Below are 22,578 nucleotides of genomic sequence, written 5' to 3' on the forward strand. Positions count from 1 at the left end.
CTTCATTTCCAACAATCTAGTAATTTTTTAAGTTGTCAATTCATTTAGACTACTTTATATCTTCCTCCAAATAATCTTTTAAAATCTTGCCTTTTTCTTCCTCTGAAACTTTTTTTTAGTAAGGTGTTAGGGAACGCCAGGATTCATCTGTTCTCAGAATTCTGAAGGACCCCTCAGGAATGGTAGGGCATCCAGGGCTCCAGCATCCTGTGTTCAGCTGTACTGCTTCTTGCTCGTGCCAGGCTCTCGTACTGGCCCTGCTGCTACAAACAGTGGTTTTGCTCGTGTTTAGATTCAGGAGACAGCATATTCCTTCAGGAACCTCAGAAAATACAGTCATTTACAAGAGACCAGAGATTTAGTGTCAGCATATGAAACTTTGCAGGAGGATCAGCAATAGAAGAACTATTTGATTTTTCAACACACTGCACTGTCTCTCAAACTTTCCTTTATGTATAATTCTCTGGACAGATTTTCACCTATTGCAATAATGCAGACAAATCAGTGAATGAAAAGTAATTTGTTGTTACCTCCAGAATTTTATCAACTTCCATAAATGTTATAATCTAGGGGAAATTATTTTCTGATGCTGTGCCATTTCACCCAGGACAAACTGTGCTTAAACCTTAGATCAGTGGCTCAGAAGTGTCTGCATGTTAGGATAGTCTCTTTGGCAAACTCCAGACTCAGCTCTTACCTCAGTTCCACCTATGGCTCTGCTGACCATGCCAGGCCTTCTCTATCTTCATGGAAAACCATCATGTCCTCCCAGATTCTTCTGTGTGGATGATCCTTAGAAGTCTCAGGAACCTGCGGCTCTGGAGAGTGAACGGGTTAAATGGAAAGCCCTAGAAACCAGGGAACTTGGCTGCCCGTGTTACTTTCTAAAATTTCATGTGTGCGTACTTCCAGAAGGACAATGGATGACTGGAGTTAAAACCAAACCAGTCAGCTGGAACGTCATTACTGACCAGAACGAGAATCCCCTTGTTGAGCCGTTAAGCTGCGGCTTTGTCATCCCACCCGCATTCCTCTGGTGAATGCTGGCACACAACAGGTCGAGAAACAGAGCAGAAGAAACCAGCACAGAAGGCAGTCTCCCTTTTCATGCTTTAATCCCATACCCCGTGCTCCACTTTTGGAGGATGGTCTCCCCAGTCCTTGCCACACCCACACAATCAGAGCAGGTGAGGTTCATGATTATTCAGCCTCACCTCCATGGAACCTTTACCAGGCAACAGAGATCCTTGGGCCATGAGATTCTACTCCTTAGTTCTTAATTACATGAGAATGAAATCACGTAAGAAAAAGCAAACAACGCAAATACATGAAAGCCTTTACTCCTGGTAAATTCTTCAGGGTCCCAGGTCTCCCTGACATCAGAGAATGAGGCAGGGCGGATGGGGTGGGGCGTCAGAACAGTCTGGATGGCCTTGGCCAGCAGCAGCAGCTTTTGCTTAAAGTTTCCACAATTGGAGCTCAGCTCTTCTCCAGCTTTCTTCACGTAAGTGTAGTGACCCCATCGATCAGGATTCTACAATCATGACAGCGCCTTTGTAAGCTGACACCACTTCCAAACCCCCTCACAGACTCATGGGAAGAGGGTTGGGTGGGTGGGCGTGTATATATGTGGAAATGTAAATGACTTCAACATGGTTTTAATTAGGCGTTACTGAATCCCTCAGCACCCAAATGCTACATCTCACAGATGTAGCACTAGGGACAAAACCGAGAGCCTGGCAGAACAGTAGGAGGGCTGGGCAGGGGCATTCTAACAGGAAAAAACCCACAAGGAAAGAGGCATCTGACTAGGCCCCCCTTTCAAGCTGTGTCTGGCACCTGGTGTCATTTTGACAATGGGGAAGGGAGCAGCCTGACAAGGTCCACATGAAGCCGCCTCGATGTTTTTGCCCATCAACCACTACTCGCATCTCTCCCGAGAATCAAAGGAAAGTGCATGGTGAAGAAGTGTATCAGTGAGAGAGTTGTACAGTTAACCTGTGAAAGTGTGGCAGAGCCATCAGGATGCAGGTCTCCTGCCTTGAGTTCAGGGCTGTGTGCTTTAAGATTTGAGCCCAGGAAGGACAGAATCCTAAAGGCTGGTCCCTTACCAAACCTAAGGACCTGTCCTGGGCCACTTTAAACTTGAGGGCGTTAGGCGTCTTTAGGATAGTTAACAGCTTATTTGGGGGCAAATATAGTAAACACAACCTCTTAAGTCTTCTAATTCTCCTACTTCACACCTGTGAGGTGGAGGCAGGAGCACTCCAGTCACGGAGAGGCCTCAATTCAGGCGAACTTTGGAAAGAATATCTCCTCAAGGTGTAGAACAAAGTTGAGAGGTTCTGCCCGGGGGGGTGGGGGGGTGATCTAGTTGTGGGAAGAGGTTACTAACGCACATCTGGGCAGGTGAGGGAGACTCCCTAGAAGAGGTCTTCCCAGGCCGACAAGATGGCTTCTCCCAGATCACCCCTGGGAAAGAGTCGAAGGCAGGTGTCCGCACGTGGGGACCGGGCTAGGAGGTCTTTCCTGAGTGGGTCCTCTGGTGCCTGATTAAGTGGTAGCCTCTGCTGAAGCTCTTCCCGCAGGTCGGGCACGTGAACGGCTTCTCACCAGTGTGTGTTCTCTGATGCCTCACGAGGTGGTCTCTCCGACCGAAGCTCTTCCCACACTCGGTGCAGCGGCAGGGCCTCACTGAGGCGTGTCCCCTCAGGTGCTTGGCAAAGGCGGCGCTGTGGTTGAAGCAGCGCCCACACTCGCTGCACAGATAGAGCTCCTCGGCCGCGTGCGTCTTCCGGTGGGCCAGGTACCGCCTGTGGTCACTGAAGTCCTCTCCACACTCTCCGCACAAGTAGGGTTTGCCTCCAAGGTGGATTCTTTGGTGTGTTGTGAGCACGGATTTCTGGCTGAAGCTTTTGCCACAAATAGTACAGAAGAAGGGTTTCTCTCCCGTATGTGTCCTCTGGTGCCTGACAAGGTCTGAAGTCCAGCGAAAGTGTTTTCCACAATCGTCACACCTATAGGGTTTCTCAACAGGTGGAGTTCTCTCAACCTGGACCAGAGGGGAGGTCTCATGCAGATTCTTCCGGTTTAGGGGATATTTATAAGGAGCGCTCATTTTGTGGACCTTTTGGTGCCTGGCGAGATGTGAGCTCCGTGTGTAACTTTTCCCACACTCCATACATTTATAGGGTTTCTCTCCTGTGTGAGTTCTCAGGTGTCTAACAAGGTGGGAGTTACAAGTGAAACTTTTACCACATACAGTACAGTCATGATGTCTCCCTAACAGGGGGTGGACAGGCACGGTTTCCTGAAGATTCGTTAAACTATGAACTTGAGAAATATTTGTGCCAAATCTTCTTTCGTTAAGTCTGCCTGGATCACCCTCAAAGACTATTTCCCAATCTGGAGTCTGGTGAATTTCTGCATCTCCCAAGATAGACCTGTGTAGATCCTCCAAACTCAGATCTGCTTGCTCAGGACACGCCTCATCTTCACTCCTATCTCCTGTGGAAAGGGAGAGAGGAGAAAAGAGGAAATTATAGAGGTAATGACGCCTTGCACACCATGGAGAGATTTTTAAACAGTTTTGGGAGGGCAAGACTGTAAAGAGAGAAACCCATGTTTCTTAAGTGTAGAGGTTGGGAAGAAGGAAATAACCAGTCAACTGAATGCCTGTCGTGTGCCAGGCACTTTCTTATACGCTCTCTCACGCTGTCAGCAGCCTTCGTGTGGACAAACAAAGGATATGTGAAACATATCCTTTCACAAATATGGAGGTTGGGGATCAAGGGTTTACGTGAATGCTTAAAAAATGGTATAGCTGCAATTCCAAAAGTTCCCCTTTTTTGTCTGTCACCATTTTGCAGTACAGATCCCTCAAACCAATGATAGGCGTGAAGAGGGGAAAAGGATAGAAGAATTTGGCTTCAGAGAGAGTGCTGTCGGCTGACATGTTGGAAGAACCAGTGAGAGGGGTTCCCCAGAGGAACTGCCAGCTCGGGGGACAGATTCCCTCTGTCACTCCTCACCTGTGTAGGTGAAACTCAGGATTTCTGGCTCTTGAGGCTCCTGCGCCTCTGGGATCTCTGGGATCTCTGGGATCAAAGGCTCTTCTTCTCCCATGTGGGAGATCTCGTCTAGTCTGGGGATTGGAAACGCTGCTCAAGAGAGGGAAAACAGGACATCACGATTGGTTCAACTGTTCCCCATGTCAAGAGCAGATCTTTTCTGTTTGGCAGATTGCAGAACAATCACATAGGCAGGTCAGTCCATCAAACCTTCAGTCTCTTTAGCTTGAGCACCTCTGACGAGTACTGCCTATCTCTTGCCTTTCACCAGCAACTCGATAATCACACAGCCGTCAATGTTACCCTCTTTTCCCAGATTCAAGTAAGTAGATCGTCTCCAACCTTTACTGCTTGTTTCATAACTTATATGCTTACCTACTCACACTAAACTTAAACTCATACTAAAACTACAGTACTACAGCTGTTTTCTTATTAGAGGTTTCCAACTACTTTCTAGGCATTTTCTCTTCCCTCTAACTTCGAAGGACACCATCTTCCTCGGCTGTCCTTCAGTGTCACTGGTGGGGTCGGCATAAGAGAAGTGTAGTACGTACAATCTAAGGTCTAAGACACCCTCAATTTCCAACAAGAAAAAGATCTCTGTGCTCAGGACACTCTAGAAACACTTGAAATTCCTTACACAAGGAGACCACAATTCCGCAGTCTTCTTCCAAGACATATTCCCCATAGAACTCTTTCTGTGTTGGATCCAGATCACTCCACTGGTCCTGGGAGAAGTATACAGCCACATCCTTGAAAGTTACCAATCCCTGAAACAACACAAAGATTCTACTAAAATGGCATGCTTTATGGAGCCTCATATTTTGTTCCTGGAATAAAGGTCATTGGTACAGGCAGAATCCATCCAGGAGACAAAGAAACTCAAATGCGACACTTGGTTCCCTTTCAGGACATCTGAGTTTCATCCTGTCGCTGCTTCCCAAGTTTCTGCTTTTGCAACTGGCCCGCTTCCTGCTCCCTCCAATCCCACTACTTTCCCTCAGCACTCGCCTATGTTCTTCTTTCTGAGGATATTGTTTAAAATACAAGAAAGATCTTAGAAGTCACCATTCAACTCCCTATTTTACACTTTAGTGCCACCTACATTTCTGCAAAAATTCATCTTTTCCAGGAAGCTTTCCCTAACTGACCTTACCTAATCACACATCACTTACATAGTCTATACAGCACAAACAGGACTTTCTTCTTCAGCTAGACTACAATCTAAAAATAAGGATGGGGGGCTTCCCTGGTGGCGCAGTGGTTAAGAATCCGCCTGCCAATGCAGGGGACACGGGTTTGAGCCCCGGTCCAGGAAGATCCCACCTGCCACAGAGCAACTAAGCCTGTGCGCCACAATTACTAAGCCTGCACTCTAGAGCCCGCGAGCCACAACTACTGAAGCCCACGAGCCACAACTACTGAAGCCCGCGTGCCTAGAGCCCGTGCTCCACAACAAGAGAAGCCACCGCAATGAGAAGGCCCCGCACAGCAACGGAAGAGTAGCCCCCGCTCGCCGCAACTAGAGAAAGCCCACATGCAGCAACGAAGACCCAATGCAGCCAAAAAGAAATAAATTTATTTAAAAAAATAAATAAATAAGGATGGGGACTTCCCTGGCGGTCCAGTGGTTAAGACTCCACACTCCCAATATAGGGGGCACGGGTTCGATCCCTGGTCAGGGAACTAAGGTCCCGCATGCCATGCGGCGCGGCCAAAATAAATAAATAATTAAATAAAATAAAAATAAGGATGAATTCTATTCCTTTTTTCTCCAGCCACATAGCTTAGTTGTGGGGCTCTTGACCATGGTGAAGTCTTCATGAATGCCATGGCCTGACTGAATGCAGTCCCTGGAAGAGGATAGCACCCAAAATCAGAAATCGTTTTTGCAGGACAGTCAGTTATCCTTACAAATGACGATCAAGTTTATTCCTTAAAACCAAAAACAAACCTTCACTTGACAACCTCAAAGTTGTACTGGGGTGTTACCAAATAATCCCACTTTGTTAGTCCCTCTGCTTGGTGGCAAATCAAAAGGCTCTGGAGCCTGCAGATCCGACTGAGATGTCATAACTGATCTCATTAGCTGCAGTTCCTCCCCTTCCAGACACATGCAGAACTGAGAACTTAAACTGGCAAAGGAGAGTGGAAACTTGTGTCCCGTCTGACCTGTTCAGTGTATATGCCCAACGGTTCCTCAAATTCTCCATGGTATAGACAGAAACTAGGGTGCACCTGTGATAGAGCAGTAAGAAGGGCAACCATCTCTGGGTTTCCAGGGTTCCTCTCTTCAGGAAGGGCTGGGTCCTGGGGCACTGGAACCTCTAAGAAGAAAAGAAGGCAGAGATCAGCAGTGTGCAGGGCAGCCCTAAAACTGGCAAAGAGCTGAGCATCCCCCATGGTCTCTGGTGGGAAGGTGGGAGTCAAGACACAGGCCTAAGGGCGGCTTGAGTCATCCCAACGCCACCACCTGTAACACTACGGGAATGCCAGGAGAATAACCAACAAAAGTGCTATCCAAGGTAGCCCTGCTTACGGGTACTCTAGCTAGTACTGCCTCCTCTCAACACCCTGTACTCTGTGGTTTCCTCCCCTTATGATCTAGCCAGCCTCCTCGGTATGGGAGCAATATCCCCCTCCCCTCACTCTGCCACGCTCCCCCCTTCCTGCTGAGGCTCCCACCGCTCTCCTGCAGGGGCTGGAACTCCAACTCCTGGCACAGGCTCTGCTCTTCTGGTGCCCCCAGATCTGGGCTCTGTGTGGTCTCCTCATGGGACTCCTCGGGGGTCAAGGTGTGTGCAGGATCCTGAAGCTCACTAGGTGACTCGGGCTCTGCTCCTGGATGCACTGTCTCCTCGGACAGGACTTCCTGGCCGTGAACATGGACAGTCACCTGGGAATAATTCCAACTTCCAGTCACCATGGAGTCAGGAGGAAAGTCTTGGTTGTCATCAGGGCTTATGTTAGGAGAAGCTGCCAACAGGAAAACTCCCAGAGGGACCCAGACGAGGAGGGGAAAGTCCAGTCCCACTGGGGCGTGCGAGGAGGAGCCGAGGTTATCCTCGCCAGGACAAGGGGGGACATTCAGATGCTGCCCTGCTTTCTCATTTCCCTCAACCCTGCCTGCCACCAGGGCTCTGAGGTCCCATCCTTCCCATCTTCGCCTGCCCCACCTGCGGCTCGCCTTGCTGTGTGCTTCCCTGTCTGTCGTCCTGAAAGGGGGATCTGTCACTGCGGGGCTGAGAACCTCTGAGGAAGTCACGGAATTCTCCTCCCCAGGAAATGGAGGTTCAACATCCAAAGGGAAAACCAAAGCCGTATCACCTTGTGTGCTGAGGCCACAAAGATGGTCCCTAGGCAGGTGTTTCAAGAACCAGGAAGTCACACTCATACACACACAAACACACACACACTCCTCTGTCCCATGGAGCTCATGGATCTAGGTACAACCCAAGGGCAGAGCCAATTCCATTTATGGGGTAATTTACGTAAGCCCTACCCCTAAATCCATGCTCCCAGCAAATAGACCCCCTCCACATCACACAGATCAGGACTCCCCCTCCTCACCCACCGCCTTGGTCTCCTGGGTTGTTTCTGCAAACCCTCCACCAGCGTCACGGCCTCCTCGCCACTCTCTGGCCGCTGGCCCCGCACCCAGCTCTGCAGCTCTCCGGGCAGGACAGTAAGGAATTGTTCCAGCACAAGCAGCTCTAGGATCTGCTCCTTTGTCCTCCTCTCTGGCCTCAGCCACTGATGACACAGTTCTCGGAGTCGGATGAGAGCTTCCCGAGGGCTTGCTGCTTCCTGGTAGCGAAAGCGCCGGAAGTTCTGGTGCGACGTCTCAAGCACAGGGTCATCCCTCTGTAAGACAGACTCTGGCCTACAGGTGAAATCATCTTCCAATTTCACCATGAGAATCCCCTCTTCTTCCCAAAGATCCTGGTCCTCCGGTTCCAAGGCTGTAGCCATTGTCTGGCTCTGGGGTGGTCTCACACCATCGAGAGCTCACACTGTCGTTCCCCCCGTCTCAGCCTGGGCACCTCGAGGAGTTTCTCCCAAGGGACCTGGGTAGAGAAGTAAAGACAGACAACACTATGAGCATGAAAGTATACACAGGAATAACAGTTCTGAGCTCAATCATAATCCTGTACACATAACACTCCCAAACTTAAATCCCCTTTCCCCTAATCTCCATAACATATGTTGTAAATAGATCTAGTTGGAATAGGATAAGCTATGCCTGAAGGTATGTTCTCCCACTCCTTTTCCTAGGCAAGATTCACACCCCATAGAAAAACAGAAAAACATTGCATTTCTACATCATGAAATATGGGAACCTAAAAGGAAAATGGCTAGGAGAAAGGACAGTCATAACTGCCTGCTAAAAATGCGGTACTGACCACAATCTGTTTTACACACACACACGCTGACATATATATTAGGATATATATTCTGAGAAGAGACACATTGACAGGGCTGAATTAGAGAAGGCTTTGTGGAGGTTCACTGTGAACTGAATCACACTCCGTATTAATTTATTCTGTAAACTGGGGACTCTCCGAGATTTGAGAGGATTGTATGCGAAAACAGCGAAGAAAGCCACTTACACACAGTGGCTGGCACATAAGCACCCCCAAAAGCAACCCTCCTCCTAAGACATCTTTAACTGGAAGACCTACAGACCTTCAAAACTAAATTCACGATTCCAACTCCCAAGTCCACCCCTCTTGGCTGAGATCATCACTTGTTAAGTAAACACTCAACGTTATCATCTTTGGATTCAACTTTGACTCTTACCCATTACTTACAGCTCACTAAACCAATTGTACCTCTTAAGCCTCTAAATCTGTTTCCTCCTGATTTAGTTTGGGCCCCCATCTCTTGCCTGGACTACTGCCATAACTTCCTAACTGGGATCCCCGCAGTACTCAGCTATGAGCAAAACGCAACAGACTCAGCTGTGGCGCTTTTGCAAAACACAGCATCACACATCATTCTTCTGGATATTCTGAGTCAAGTCAACCTAGGGAGCTGTATCTTTAGAAATGCTACATGTGGTTCTGATGTGCATCCTAGCTGAGAAACGCTTAGTGCATGTAAGGTTAAGAGAGAGTCCTGGAGTCAGATTGCCAGGGTTTGAATCCTGGCTCTATTGTTTACTAGATATGGGGTCATGGTCAAGTTCTTATTCTCCTTATGCCTGTTTCCCCTTTACAGAATGGAGGTAGGATGGAATCCATCTAATAGGGTTACTATGAGGAATACCTGTGAAGTGCCTAAAAGTGATGGTGCCCCAATGTTAACCATTATCTTTCTGAATAATAGTTCCAACTGCATCACTCAACATTTAAAAATAATTTCATACTGTTAGTAAGATCAGTTCCAAAATCCTTGGCATGGTACATGAAGCCCTTCACAACCAGCCCTCAATTTATTTTTCAAGCCTCATATCCTCCCCTCTTCTCTGTATCACCTGCTATAATGAATGCATTGCTGACCTCCCTACAATAGGGTGCCTTTCCAGGCCTCCAAGTCTGTAAAATCTGTTCCTTTTGTATGGAAAACTCCCACCACCAATGCTTCACATGTGTTCCTACTTCTTCTCAACAGGTCCCCTCTTCTTCATTCCCAGGATTTACAGTTTGGGTCTTAAATCAGTTCTCCTCTGGATTACTGCAATTGCCTCTAAATGTGAGCTATCTGTCTCCAGGTTTGTTACCTTCGTCACCATTCATCATATCACAAGAGTGACTGCTCTTGGAAACCTGGTCCTGTCCCTTCCTTATTTAAGATCCTCAATCACTCCTATCTTGGAAGTGAAATACAAACTTCTAAGTATTATGTATTAGGTTGACCTTCATCTTGGGTTTCTTTTTTTTTTTTTTTAATATTTATTTTATTTACCTGGCCTCACCAGGTCTTAGTTGCAGCACACAGGATCTTTCAGTTGCAGCATGTGGGATCTAGTTCCCTGACCAGGGATCAAACCTGGGCCCCCTGCATTGGGAGCATGGAGTCAACCACTAGACCACCAGGGAAGTCCCTTCATCTTGTTATTCCTTTGCCTTCCTCTCCAATCCTTTCAAACACACGCACACATGCACATTGTGCATGTAAAGCGCCCAAAAGGTCTATGCTCTTTGGCTTTTGAACATGCCGTTCCTTCCAACTCTTTACCCTTCATTAGGTTAAACTTACTTATCTTTCAAGACATAGATAGGTAAGGCTTCATGTCTCCTGAGATGCCTTCTTTGATCCCATTCTCCCTGCCCTTAGACCTGGTTAGAAATCACTTTGCTTCCCCAGCTATCTGGACACATCTGTATCTCAAAATCTGCCACATCACACAGTCATCGTTCATCTTTCCCCTGAAACCCCTTGAAGTAGGCGACTGTCCTTCAATCAATTTCCAATACCTATAACAAAGCACACAATAAATGCATCTAAATGAATAAGCCTCCACTTTGAAGTTTTCTTCCTACATTAACAGTAAGAATCAATCTTTTCCTCCATAAGTTTCTACTCTTTTTTATTCACCAAATCTTGTTAATCCTACCTTCTAAATCTTTCAAATTCATGCATCTCATCTCCACTGCCATTCCCCGAGTGAAGCCGTTATGACCCACTAAAAGGCATTGATAGGACCTCTTAAAAAGTGATGACATCCTCGGCCCCTACGACTGCACTGGCACTTACATGTGGAACGAACCACTTGCTTCAAATTTTACCAGTGGGCTTCCAGGTGCCACCGCCTCCAGACCACTCTCCACATGCAACCTGAGGGTTCTTCATTTTCCAATCTTTTTATGCTTCACTACAACTGCCTCAGGTCCACCTTCAAGGTCAACGATCCACTCTTAACAGCTGTAACATGCTGTCTAACGTGCTGTTGCCCATCAACCACCAAATTATTCATTATTTAAATCTGTATCTCAAATCACTTTTCATTCAAGCTTATTTCATTTTTCCATTACCCGCAAACATTCACTACATAATCTCATGGTCTATAGTTCTGTAATTTACAGATCTTCCTGGGCTAATTTACCTACTTACTACATCTGCTCTATCTCATGGTGGTTTGTTTTTGCAGGTGGTTTGTAATTTTTTTACGTTTTATGCCCGTTTTCTTTGGGAGAGCCCTAGGTTATAAAAGTGAGCCCTTTGAATGAAATTTCCTTTGCTTCCATCCAAGTACTAGTGGTTTCAGTATCTTAATTTCTCAGTCTTCCTGAATTATGCCGATAGTGTCTTACTTAGGCCTAAGCCTGTGAGTGATTTCTGTCCCACCCAAGGCTATGGAGGCCTACAATTCCTTGCCCTTTTGCTTGATCAGTAGACAGATTTTCACGGAAGGAGTAGCTCTTCAAGGCTCCAGGCTGGCAGATACTCAACTCTATATCCCTCCCCCATCCCCACCAGTGCCCCATTTTCATATCTCCTTGTTGGAGTATAGGTATTAGAACCCCAAACTTTAGAAGTCTTTATTTTGGTTTGAAATCTCCCCGGGCTGTGGTGGAGTTAGACTGTGCTCACTCCTCCAGCTTTTATTTCTGGAACGTAGACATTTACCTTTAGTTTGGGGGCAGGGAGGCAGGTGAGTGCAAGCATTTAAAAATGGGCAAGAGCCACATCCACATCAATACCACCTGCAGTGCTGCGGTAAGGTCTGAGTGGTGACCCTTCTAACATACAAAATCGGCCAATGGCTTCACACTGTCCACAGGGTAAAATCTAAACCCCTTACAATTTGATTCCCAAGGCCCTGCGAGACCTGGCCCCTGCCCACCTCTCTTCTCCAACGACTGCTACTGCGTTGAAAGTTGCTGCTCAAATACACTGCTGTATCTCTTTTCTATGCCCTCACTACGTGTTCCTGATGCTGTCGACTCTGCCTGAAATACCCTTTCTACCCCTTTTACTTGGTTAACTCTACTCATCCTTCAGATCTGCTTTCCCCAGATGCCTTCCCTGGTCCTCCCAGATTGTTTCCACAGGAACTCGGACCCTGTATCGCAGCACACACATATATCTACTTTTCGTGTGGTAAGAATTGTTCATCCTCCTGTTTAATTCACCAGACCATAAAGCTCCGAGGGCAGGGCCACACAGCACCCAGCTCAAGGCCTGTCACACAACAGGTTCTCAGGCAGAGACCACGGTAAGTCTTTTTAAGTCTTTCTCTGGAAGGACAGATCCAATATCTTATTAATTCTTATTCACTCATTTGTCCAGCTAACTGTGTGCCAGACAAATGAATAAATAAGGGAAAAAACACTTATTATTTGGATTGCGAGTAAAACAGAATACTCTTAGTGGTTCCTGAAGTGAGGAAAACACAACTCATCACAAGGAATCTTCAGGCTGCCTTGGGAGGATCCACATACAAGTCACACAAAGCTGTGCATTTGAAAAAAAAAATCATTTTCCTTTGAAGATGTGAATCAACCTTAATATGCACAAAACCGGACATCAAGTAATTTAACACAAGTACAACACTGATTATTTATCCACACAATCCCCCCAACATCTGCAAGGCAGGAAAAGAAGATGGAATTGATACTCAGGGTCTCTGGCTTAATGAAGGGATTTCTATTAACTTAAAAATGGGAGAACTTGCCCAGCGAAGCAGGCTAGGAACTCTCACTGTTTTCACGTAGCACAGTCCACGAGATGCCCTACTACAGATTCTACAAAGTATGCTCTTACAGGGCTTTGCTCTCCAAAGAAAAAAAGAATGTAACAGCATCACATAGAACCTGCTGCTATAGAACCTGCTGCTTTAAAATGCTCTTCAGAAATCACGGATTGAGATTTCCTTCGCTTGTTTTGTATTTACTTTGGCAGCCTTGGAAGATGAGATGGCGACAAAAGGTCAGCAACAGCGGAATGAGGGGCGGCAGAGTCGTCCTTGTTGGGGCAAGAGATGGGAAGGAAGAGAAGGCGGGCAGTGCTGTGAAAAGAGCACCGGATTAGGTATCCAAAGGTGTACGTTCCAGCCCACATCCCCACAAACCTGGAACCGCTGTAAGGGTTTCCTGAGACGAGGTACACAAGAGCCCTTGTAAAGGGTGAAGCCCTCTTCCGACAACAACTCTCCTAACTCTCAGGGTTAGCTGAGACCTCTGAGAGCTTGTGAACTAGAGCATGCTGTGCAAATGTCAGGTGTCAGTACTAGAGACAGAAAATGGGCTTTGCATTTTATTCCGCCATTTATGGGATGGGTTACCCTGCAAGTCTGCCTTGCAATTCGTTGCCTTCTAACGCCTTCCCTCAGTGTCTGTCCTTGGAAGGGTTCCACAGTGACAGACAAAAACCCAACAACAGGATACTATAGAGAGACCGTGAGGCCAGGCCAGGAAGAGTGAAAGACCTGTTTCCAGAAGGCTCTGAAATAATGTCTGCAGAGACGCTTCACAAGGCTCTAAAATAATGTCTGCAGAGACGCCTCGGCCTGGGCTGGCCCCACCACCTAGCCTCTTCAGTGTTTCTAGGACATCTGCGGCAGGACTGCGGAGGAGATGTGGGAAAGGCAAGACCTTTCTCCAGTCTGTGGTCCAGCTGTCTCTGTCCATATCTGAGTGGGTCCCATGCCAGTTAAGGCCCTAACTCAACCCTAAAGACCAGAAAAGAAAACTGCACGCAGTGAAAAGATACCTGGGTCTCTATCTTAAAATGTTATTCCTACTTGGAGTGATCTTTCTGGACCCTAAATGACAAGGTCTGTAGTCTTATAGCATCTTCCTAAAGGAGAGATGGGATCTACTTACTGGCAAATAATTAATCTTCAGAAGAAAATAGTGATCAGAGAGGTTCGAATGATGCTATTCAGCAGACATTTAAATTCTTTCCAGTCTCCCTTCTCCTCTTTGAGTCTAACGCGGGCCCAGAGCCTGGAGATTTGAATCAATGATCGCTGGGACTAACCAGACGCTTGCAACTGCTCCTCTCATTGCTCTAGAAAAAATAATCAGCTAATAAAAATTGTTAACTGCCCTTTTCTACTCCTGTAGTGTTCTTTAAAACTAAAGACTACCCACTATGATCCTCCTACAGGAAAGATTCTTTCATTTTACTGTTACTGATCCTTACATAAACGTTTACCCATACTTTCCACATAATGGTTAGGGGCTCTGGAGCCTTAGTCTGGATCCCTCCCCTCACCTATTAGCCAAGTGACACTCCCTAAGCCTCAGTCCAATCTCCAACATGTGGCAAATACTTCCTACCTCATATGGTGGTCTTAAGGATCAATGAAGTAACGCATAGAATCGCTCAGCACAGAGTTTGGTATATGGTAGATGCTCTATATATTCTGTTCTTTCCTTCAAATCGCTTTAAATCCTTTTGGGAAGAAGATTTATATGATAATCAAACAGTCCTTTATTTCATCATAATTCAAAACAAAATTTTTTTTAATGCACAGGGAAAATCTTGGTCTGTTTACTGTTACATCAAAAGTAAAGTGTTAAGGGAGTTCCCTGGTGGTCCAGTGGTTAGGATTCGGCGCTTTCGCTACTGTGGCCATGGTTCAATCCCTGGTCGGGGAACTGGGATCCTGCAAGCTGCGTGGTGCAGACCCCCTAAAAAAAAGTAAAGTGTTAAACCAAGAGAGAATTCTTGCTTTGAAAGCACTTATAAGCTAAGATTAAACAAGATCCTTGGAACCAGATGGGATGAAAACTTAAAGATAGGTTTTCCTGCCTAAGACCAGAGTAGTGATACTTCTGTTTACCAATATCACAGTCCTGTCCCCTTCCCCTAACTGGGAAGAGGCAACCTGAGGCAAACCCAGTTAGTACAGGCATACCCCATTTCACTGCGATTCACCTTTATCACGCTTCATAGATAATGTGTTTTCTGTTTTGTTTTCTTTTACAGCTTAAAGGTTTGTGGCAACCCTGCAACAAGCAAGTCTATCAGTGCCATTTTTTCAACAGCATTTGCTCACTTGATGTAATCACATTTTGATAATTCTCACAATATTTCAAGCTTAATTATTACTGTGTTTGTTGTGGTGATCTGTGATTAGTGATCTTTGATGTTACTATTCTAATTGTTTTCGGGTGCCACAAACTGTGCCCATATAAGATGGCAAACTTAATCAATAAATGTGTGCTTTCTGACTGCTCCACTGACCAGATGTTCCTCCGTCTCTCTGCCTCTTCTTGGGCCTCCCTATTCCCTGAGACGTAACAATGTTGAAATTAAGACAATTAAAAACCCTACAAGGGCCGTAAGTATTCAAATGAAAGGAAGAATTGTGTGTATCTTGCTGTAAATAAAAAACTAGAAATGATTAAGCTTGGTGAGGAGGGCATGTCGAAAGATGAGACAGGCTGAAAGCTAGGCCTCTCGCCCCAGTTGGACAAGTTGGAATGCAAAGGTAAGTTTCTTGAAGGAAACTGAAAGTGCTACTCCAGTGAATACACAAATGATAAGAAAGTGGGGAAAGTTTTCGTGGTTTAGATAGAAGCTCAAACCAGCCACAACAATCCTTTGAGCCAAAGCCTAATCCACAGCAAGGCCCTAACTCTCTCTAATTCTATGAAGGCTGAGAGAGGTGAAGAAGCTGTAGAAGAAAAGTTTGAAGCTAACAGAGTTTGGTTCATGAGGTTTAAAGAAAGATGCCATCTCTGTAACATAAAGTGCAAGACGAAGCAGCAAGTGCTGATGCGGAAGCTGCAGCAAGTTATCCAGATCTAGCTAATTAATGAAGGTGGCTAAGATAAACAACAGATGTTCAATGCAGACAAAACAGTCTTCTACTAGAAAAAGATGCCATCTAGAACTTTCATAGCTAGAGAGAAGTCAATGATTGGCTTCAAAGGACAGGCTGATTCTCTTGTTAGAAGCTAATGCAGCTGGTGACGTTAAGTTGAAGTCAATGCTATTTACTATTCTGAAAATCCTAGGGCCCTTAAGAATTATGCTAAATCTACTCTGCCTATGCTCTATAAATGGAACAACAAAATCTGGATGACAGCACATCTGTTACAACATGGTTTGCTGAATACTTTAAGCCCACTGATGAGACCTGCTGCTCAGAGAAAAAATTTTCTTTCAAAATATTACTGCTCATTGAACAATGTACCTTGTCACCCAAGAGCTTTGATGGAGATGTACAATGAGATGAATGTTTTCGTGCCTGTTCACACAACCACCATTCTGTAGCCCATGGATCAAAGAGTAATTTCAACTTTCAAGTCTTATTATTTAAGAAATACATTTTGTAAGGCTATAGCTGCCATAGACAGTGATTCCTCTGATGGATCTGGGCAAGGTAAACTGAAAACCTTCTGGAAAGGATTCACCATTCTAGATGCCATGAAGAATATTAGTGATTCATGGGGATAAGTCAAAACATCAACATTAACAGGAGTATGGAAGAAGCTGATTCCAACCTTCATGGATGACTTTGAGGGGTTCAAGACTTCAGTGAAGGAAGAAACTGCAGATGTGGTAGAAATAGCAAGAGAACTAGAATAAGAAGTAGAGCCTGAAGATGTGACTGAGTTGCTACAATCTCATGATAAAAACTTCACGGATAAGGAGCTGCTTCTTATGGATGAGCAAAGAAAGTGGTTTCTTGAGACGGAATCTACTGGTGAAGATTGCTGAAATGACAACTAAGGATTTAGACTATTACATAAACTTAGTTGATAAATCAGCAGCAGGGTTGGACAGAACTGACTCAGTTTTGAAAGAAGTTCTACTGTGGGTACAACGCTATTAAACAGCACTGCCTGCCATGGAGAAACTCTTCATTAAAGGAAGAGTCAATTAACACCGCAAACCTCATTGCTGTCTTATTTTAAGAAATTTCCACAGTCACCCCAACCTTTAGCAACCACCACCCTTCAGTCAGTAGCCATCAACATCAAGGCTAGACCCTCCACCAGCTAAAAGATTATGATTCACTAAAGACTCAGATGAGGGTTTGCATTTTTTAGCAACAAATATTTTAAAATTATATACATTTTTTTAAAGACACAATGCTATTGCTTAATCAATCGACTCCAGCACAGTGTAAAGAGAACTTTACAGTACAGTGTAAACAGTTTTTTTGAAAACCAAAAAATTCCTGTTTTTATTGCGATATTTCCTTTATTGCAGCAGTTCAGAGCTGAACTCGCAGTATCTCCGAGGTCTGCCCATATACCCAAGAGCTCCTCTGAAAACCTAACCCAAAAGGCAGAAGAAATGAAAGGGAATACCTTCACTGACTTTTTGCCTTCTAACACATCATGATCAGTGTGCTTCAAACCATGTTTAAAAACTATTTAAGATATTCTTGCCATTTACATTTTTTCTTCCTTCGTTAGAGTCAACATAGATTTAGTTAAGATTCTATTCAGTGATTCTTCACTAGATTTGAGTAGCAACGGGAGAAGTAGCTCAAAGGTTATTATAAGGTGTAAAAAAGAGGAAGACAGGAAGAAATAAAAGGAGAGGCCAAATAAGTAGTGGGTGGTACAGGGAGTCAGAGGAGGCTAAGACATAAATATCTTCTGCCACTAAATTTTATAGACTTTGCAGTTAGGATCAAGGTATAAAAATGTAATTGAGAGTAAATATAAGCATGAAAAATTTAAATAAAGCTATAAAAATCATAACAATTCACTTTATTTTCAATTAAAATGTTTCCTACAGGTACGTACACAGGCCCAGGAGGCAGTGCTGGATCGCTGTTGATAGTTCTCCCTTCAGAGGTGGATGAGCTGTGTTCCACCTCCTAGAGGTGTGTCATCTGGGACAAGTCACATCAAATCATCTTGAAAACGGGGATGATTTTCTACCTAAAGGCAGAAAGCTGGATCATTTTTTGAGAAACTATCCAGCTTTTTGATGGTAATAGAGGGGCTTTGAGGGGTACAAGGATATGTGGCCTCTTTATTGAGTACCTGGGCCATAATGTATTAGCCTGAAGATGGTGAGAGGAATTTACTCAAGAGTTGAGAAGGGCTGGAGGCCAAATACAGGTTCTGAGACCAGAATTAAATATCCTGCCACCATGATCATATTGGGTAACCTCCAACATGAAACTAGGCTTTTTAAACTTACAGGTTTTTACCCAGGGGTGGTTAATGGCCTGAATAAAGCAGGCCAATCTACATGCCTCAGTTTAAAACAGAATGTCACAAACTAATCTGAAGTAGGAAAAGGGTGATCACCAAACCTGACACCCACCCTGATGAGGGTAGCAGCTTTTATCTGGAAGCCAGAGTTAAACTAGCCAAATACACTTAATTCACTACAGTGAACACGGTCAATGCCGATCACACAGAAGAAACATTATTTAATGAAAGAAAAAAAAAAGGATATTTTATAAATATAGCTTGACCTGAGGGGTATAAATGTGGATAATTCAGAAGTTACTTCAAAAGTCATTCACTATGTTTTTAGTTTTTAATTAATATTCTCTGTCAAGATACTCCCTGCTCTGTACCTAGATGACTTCCTTCTGGCTTTGCCCAAGGCTTCCTTGCGTATGATGAGATGAAGGATGGGATCCATGCCTGCTGGACCACAGGAATCTGAGGGGTATCAGGTTTCCACTGCAGAGTAAATCATGGTCCAAAGTAGATGCCATTCTTGCTCTGGGCCACGGTTTAGTGTCTTTTGTCTCCCACTGTGAGCCCTATCCCTGAAAGCAAGGACCTCCTTATATATTTTTATATTCCCTGTTCCTAACACTTCGTCAAACACCTGGTTAAAAAGATGCTCGATAAATATGTGTTGTATTTATTTAAGCTGTTGATTTCTCTTCCTCCAACTTGAATACAGACACTGAAATTCAGAATCAGTGGGTGCCAGGGCTTCTGGGGACAGTTACAGGAATTTGGCATTAGCATTTATTCCAATCCCCTGAGGGAATCAGGTGGCATAGCCATATACCACTTTACTATGCTACACAGGATTAGTGGAGGAAAATTTCTCCAAGAGAAGGCAGGGGATGGAGTTCATTCATCCCAGAAGTATCTACTGAGCATCAATTGTGTGTCCCACACAAGTCAAGGTGCTGGGCAAAGAAAGATGAAAAAAGCACAGGCCCTGACCTTAAAGAATTTAACATGTAGTTAAAAAATAGCTGGGACTTTGGCATACTAGGAACTCACAGCAAAAACCTAGAATATGGGTATAAGCTATATGATAAAAATAGAAGCTCCTATCAAGAGAATTAAGAAAATCAAGGGAAAAAACTCACCAGTATTTCAGCTTCAATTCAGCTTAAGAAAATGTAGCGCTTTGAGTTTTTTTGAAGTACACTTTCTTAATTTTACAAATCAAGGAACTCAGACCTAAGTGGTTAAATTACCCACACAGGATCATCGTACTAGTTTCAAGTACAGAAGTACTCACACACAGGTCTTTTGATGTCCAAACCACTGCAATGTTTGTGTGAAGAAGTCTGGCCAAAGGCAGTGGTTCTCAACGTGGGGAAACCCAGACCAGCACACCAGCACCAGAGAACGTGTTACAAATGCAAATGATCAAGCCCCAGCCCTGACCTATAATCAGTAACTCTGGGGGTGGCCCCAGTAATCTGTATTTCACAAGCCCTTCAGGGGTTTAAGATGCTTGGTAAGTCTGAGGACCAGTCCCTAAGGCAAAGGGGATAAATCTGAGGTTCGAGCAGAAGGGATCCAACTTTTCCAGTGCTGGCCAAATTTAAAGGAGGAAAGGCGTCTAGGACTGCTATATGTGTTTTACGTCCGTGCCAAATTAGCTGGAAAAAAATGTTGTAAACCTGTAACTTACCTCATCTGCATAGTTTATAATGCCCAAGAGTCCCTCACTTCGTAGTAAACCTTGCTGTGCCCTTGAAATGACTGTCTACTGCAATATGGTATACAGAAAGAGTGCAAAACGGGTACAGCTGGAGGAGAGAGGGGACAAGATTATGAATCCCCAGTGCTTAGTCCTAGGAGAAAAAAATTTCTTTCCTCCCTCCAAGCCTGCCCACCCTCTTAGGCTAGATAGTAATAGCAAAAAGCTACCCAAGACAAATGGCTACAAACCCTAACTGTTCCGCTGTCATACATTTCCCAGCAACAAGCCTCCCATGGCTGTCCCACAACCTTTCTGAAGTGGCTTTCTGGATCAAGGGCCATGGGGCAGCTTGGAAGAGAAGTTGGAGGGATGAGGGACTCCACTAGCTTTCCTTGTGGCTTCTGAGTGAGGCTGCCCTGGGTGTCACCTGCAGAATGTGGACAGAGAGAAAAAGCAACAGTTCTAAGCCTAGCCTCTAAATAGAGCCTGGATGTGGCCCTGCTCCCCAGGACCAAGGCAGACAGGGTTATCAAGGCACCTAGAAGACAAGAACATCAAGGCCCAGAAAAATAAAAATCGGGCTGGCACCTTTCTGAAAAACTAACATACAAACTAACAAACTTTTCGCGAAACCAGGTAAGAAGCAGGCCCCATATACTCCCGCTGAGGGTAGCGGTGGTGTCGAGAAAAGTGCCCAAACTGGCTGTTAGGGGTGGGGGAGGGAAGTTGCAAGTGGAGACTGCAGTCATTGGCTTGAGAGGAAGCTCGGGTCCGTCACGGTGCAGCTTAAAAGCCACAGGCCAGGTGGTCTCCAAGGCCTAGCATGATCACGGGCGATAAAATCACGGGAGATAAAATCACGGGTGAGGGTATCTGCGTGTGTTGCGGCGTAGTTAGTGGTGGCAAGTGATGGGGCTCGCCTGGGCAGGGAGCCTTCGGGGGAATTCTTGAGCCAGCTGAGAGGCGGGGTAAAAAACTGCGGGAAATGAAGGGGCCTCGACCACTCCTCCCACGGTGCCGGGAGGACAGTTGGCACGGAAGCAATGGGAGGGCGGTACGAACTAACTGCGTTTCTGCAGGCCTCAAGAGGGGGCGGAGGGCGGTGGCTGCAAAGAAAGAAGCCTGGAGCGCGTTCCACGTACCCGAAGGTTCTAGCTTCGGCCGCCAGGAAACACGGGGACCACAACGCCTCAGCCCCCTCAACATACTGCCGCCAACCCCTTCCACAGGACAGTACGATTTCCCCAGGCTCTAGGGGGGCGGGGTCTCCGACCCCTCCCCCTCCTCCCCGCTCAGCCCCGCTCAGCCTGCTTCGGCCCGGCCCGGCCCGGCCCAGCCCCCAGCACTCACGGCTCCGACAGCTCCGGCGGCTCCTCCCCTGCCCCGGCTTCTCCCCAACCCACTCCCGGCCCTAGCAGCGCCACCAGATCCGAGCCGCGCGGGGCCTGGCGGGTCGGAACACGTGGGGCCTTTGCGCCCGGAACCGGAAGCTGCCCTTCGCCCCGCCTCTTCGCCGCGCTGGGGCCTTTCTAGGCTCTTGGGAGGTTTGCTTGTTTCTCTGTGCCCCTAGCTCGTGGAGTTGCCGTATTCCCAGGGGAAGCGGGTCGGGGGGGGCCTCAGCTTCCGCCCGCTCGCCCGCCCCTCTCTGCATGGGTGGGGTGGGGTGGGGTGGGGTGAGGGGGCCCTCGATTAACACACGTACCTTCTGCAGGGGGGCTCTGTTCTGTTTTGGGTCTTTGTTTTAATTTTGATGCCTATATCTTGACTTGGTTTTCTTCATTTTTTTTTCCTTTGCATTGTCGGCGAAGCATGGTAGAAAAGAGCAGTTGTGGGTTTGAATACCGGCTCTTGTAGTCGCCGTCAGTTGTAGGGGTTCCGACAAATTCACACCTGAACCTCAGTGTCCATCTTCTGAAATGGGCGTAGTAATACCGTTACTCTGCAGGCTAAATGGTACATTGCATGTGAACTGATTGGAGCTTAGTAGAAGCTTAGTAAGAGAATAGTTATGGCATCATGGTTCTCCTGTATTTTCCTTGGGCATTTCTTTGTGTTTCTTTACTTTGAGACTATCTTCCCTGATCTCATTTGTTCATTTTTGTGTGGGCAGTGACGTTTCTGCCTGTACCTGCAATTTTCCTTCTGTTCCACTCCCTAAGTCACCACTCTCCACGTGCCATGTCAGGGCCTTCTCTTCCTGAACTATGCCTTACACATTTTATTTTCATGGGACACATTGGTGGGATCTGGTTATTGTGTTTGAACCCAAGGTATTAATCACTTTTGGTGGAGGGAGACGAATTTACAGTTCATGAGAGCCTGCTGTGTGCTAGATGTTTTCTCTTTGTATCTCATTTAATATTTTTAAGTATTAAGTTCATAAGTAATACATAAATTTGTTCTTCTAAACGTTTAAAACATTACAGATAAAGCTAATGACTTTTTACTAATCCTGGCTTCCTCATCTCTCTCACCAAGTTTCTTCTTATGAACCTGTATTTATCTTCCAGACATTTTTCTGTACTTTTACATACAATACATATATGTATTAATAGAAAATATATAGTATTTTGTGTGTGCATACGTGTATGTGTGTGTTCCTGTTGGAGTCCCCAGTTTGCTGTTTTCTCCTAGTAAAGGGCCTTGGAGATCTGTCCACAGTACGTACAGTTCTCCCTTATTCCTTCTACTTTTCTGCATAACATTCCACAGTCTGAATAGCCATTCGCTTAGT

The 22,578-nt window shown here is 45.7% G+C and overlaps 1 protein-coding gene across 14 annotated transcripts; it reads right to left on the reverse strand.

Moving 5' to 3' along the window:
* Positions 1–1,098: 1,098 nt before the first annotated feature.
* On the reverse strand, positions 1,099–21,331 carry ZNF202 (zinc finger protein 202). 14 transcript variants are annotated; one of them, XM_049713927.1, is made up of 13 exons: positions 21,195–21,320; positions 20,153–20,271; positions 19,833–19,950; positions 17,732–17,869; positions 13,841–14,653; positions 12,910–13,023; positions 10,272–10,489; positions 7,641–8,137; positions 6,756–6,966; positions 6,243–6,397; positions 4,711–4,840; positions 4,032–4,160; positions 1,099–3,507 (listed from the first exon to the last, which is right to left on the reverse strand). In XM_049713927.1, the coding sequence occupies exons 8-13, from the start codon at positions 8,040–8,042 to the stop codon at positions 2,516–2,518; spliced, it is 2,019 nt and encodes a 672-aa protein (XP_049569884.1). In that variant the 5' UTR covers positions 8,043–8,137; positions 10,272–10,489; positions 12,910–13,023; positions 13,841–14,653; positions 17,732–17,869; positions 19,833–19,950; positions 20,153–20,271; positions 21,195–21,320; the 3' UTR covers positions 1,099–2,515. The 14 variants fall into 14 exon arrangements, with proteins under 14 accessions (XP_049569884.1, XP_049569883.1, XP_049569885.1 ...); XM_049713926.1 differs by lacking the exon at positions 21,195–21,320 and adding an exon at positions 20,987–21,180 and having other exon boundaries at positions 19,434–19,950; positions 20,093–20,271; XM_049713928.1 differs by lacking the exon at positions 19,833–19,950.
* Positions 21,332–22,578: the final 1,247 nt, after the last annotated feature.

This window comes from Orcinus orca, chromosome 8 (genome assembly GCF_937001465.1).
Source record: "Orcinus orca chromosome 8, mOrcOrc1.1, whole genome shotgun sequence".
NCBI classification, from domain to species: Eukaryota; Metazoa; Chordata; class Mammalia; order Artiodactyla; family Delphinidae; genus Orcinus; species Orcinus orca.

Bases quoted from the DNA above. Each gene is read 5' to 3' on its own strand.
- ZNF202 (XM_033407360.2), bottom strand. From the start codon at position 7,464: ATGAGTGTGACTTCCTGGTTCTTGAAACACCTGCCTAGGGACCATCTT. The intron at 6,398-6,755 runs GTGGGAGCCTCA...TTTTCTTCTTAG, and splicing joins CCAGCCCCTGCAGGAGAGCG to AGGTTCCAGTGCCCCAGGAC. The intron at 4,841-6,242 runs GTCAGACGGGAC...GTGTTGTTTCAG, and splicing joins TGGGCATATACACTGAACAG to GGATTGGTAACTTTCAAGGA.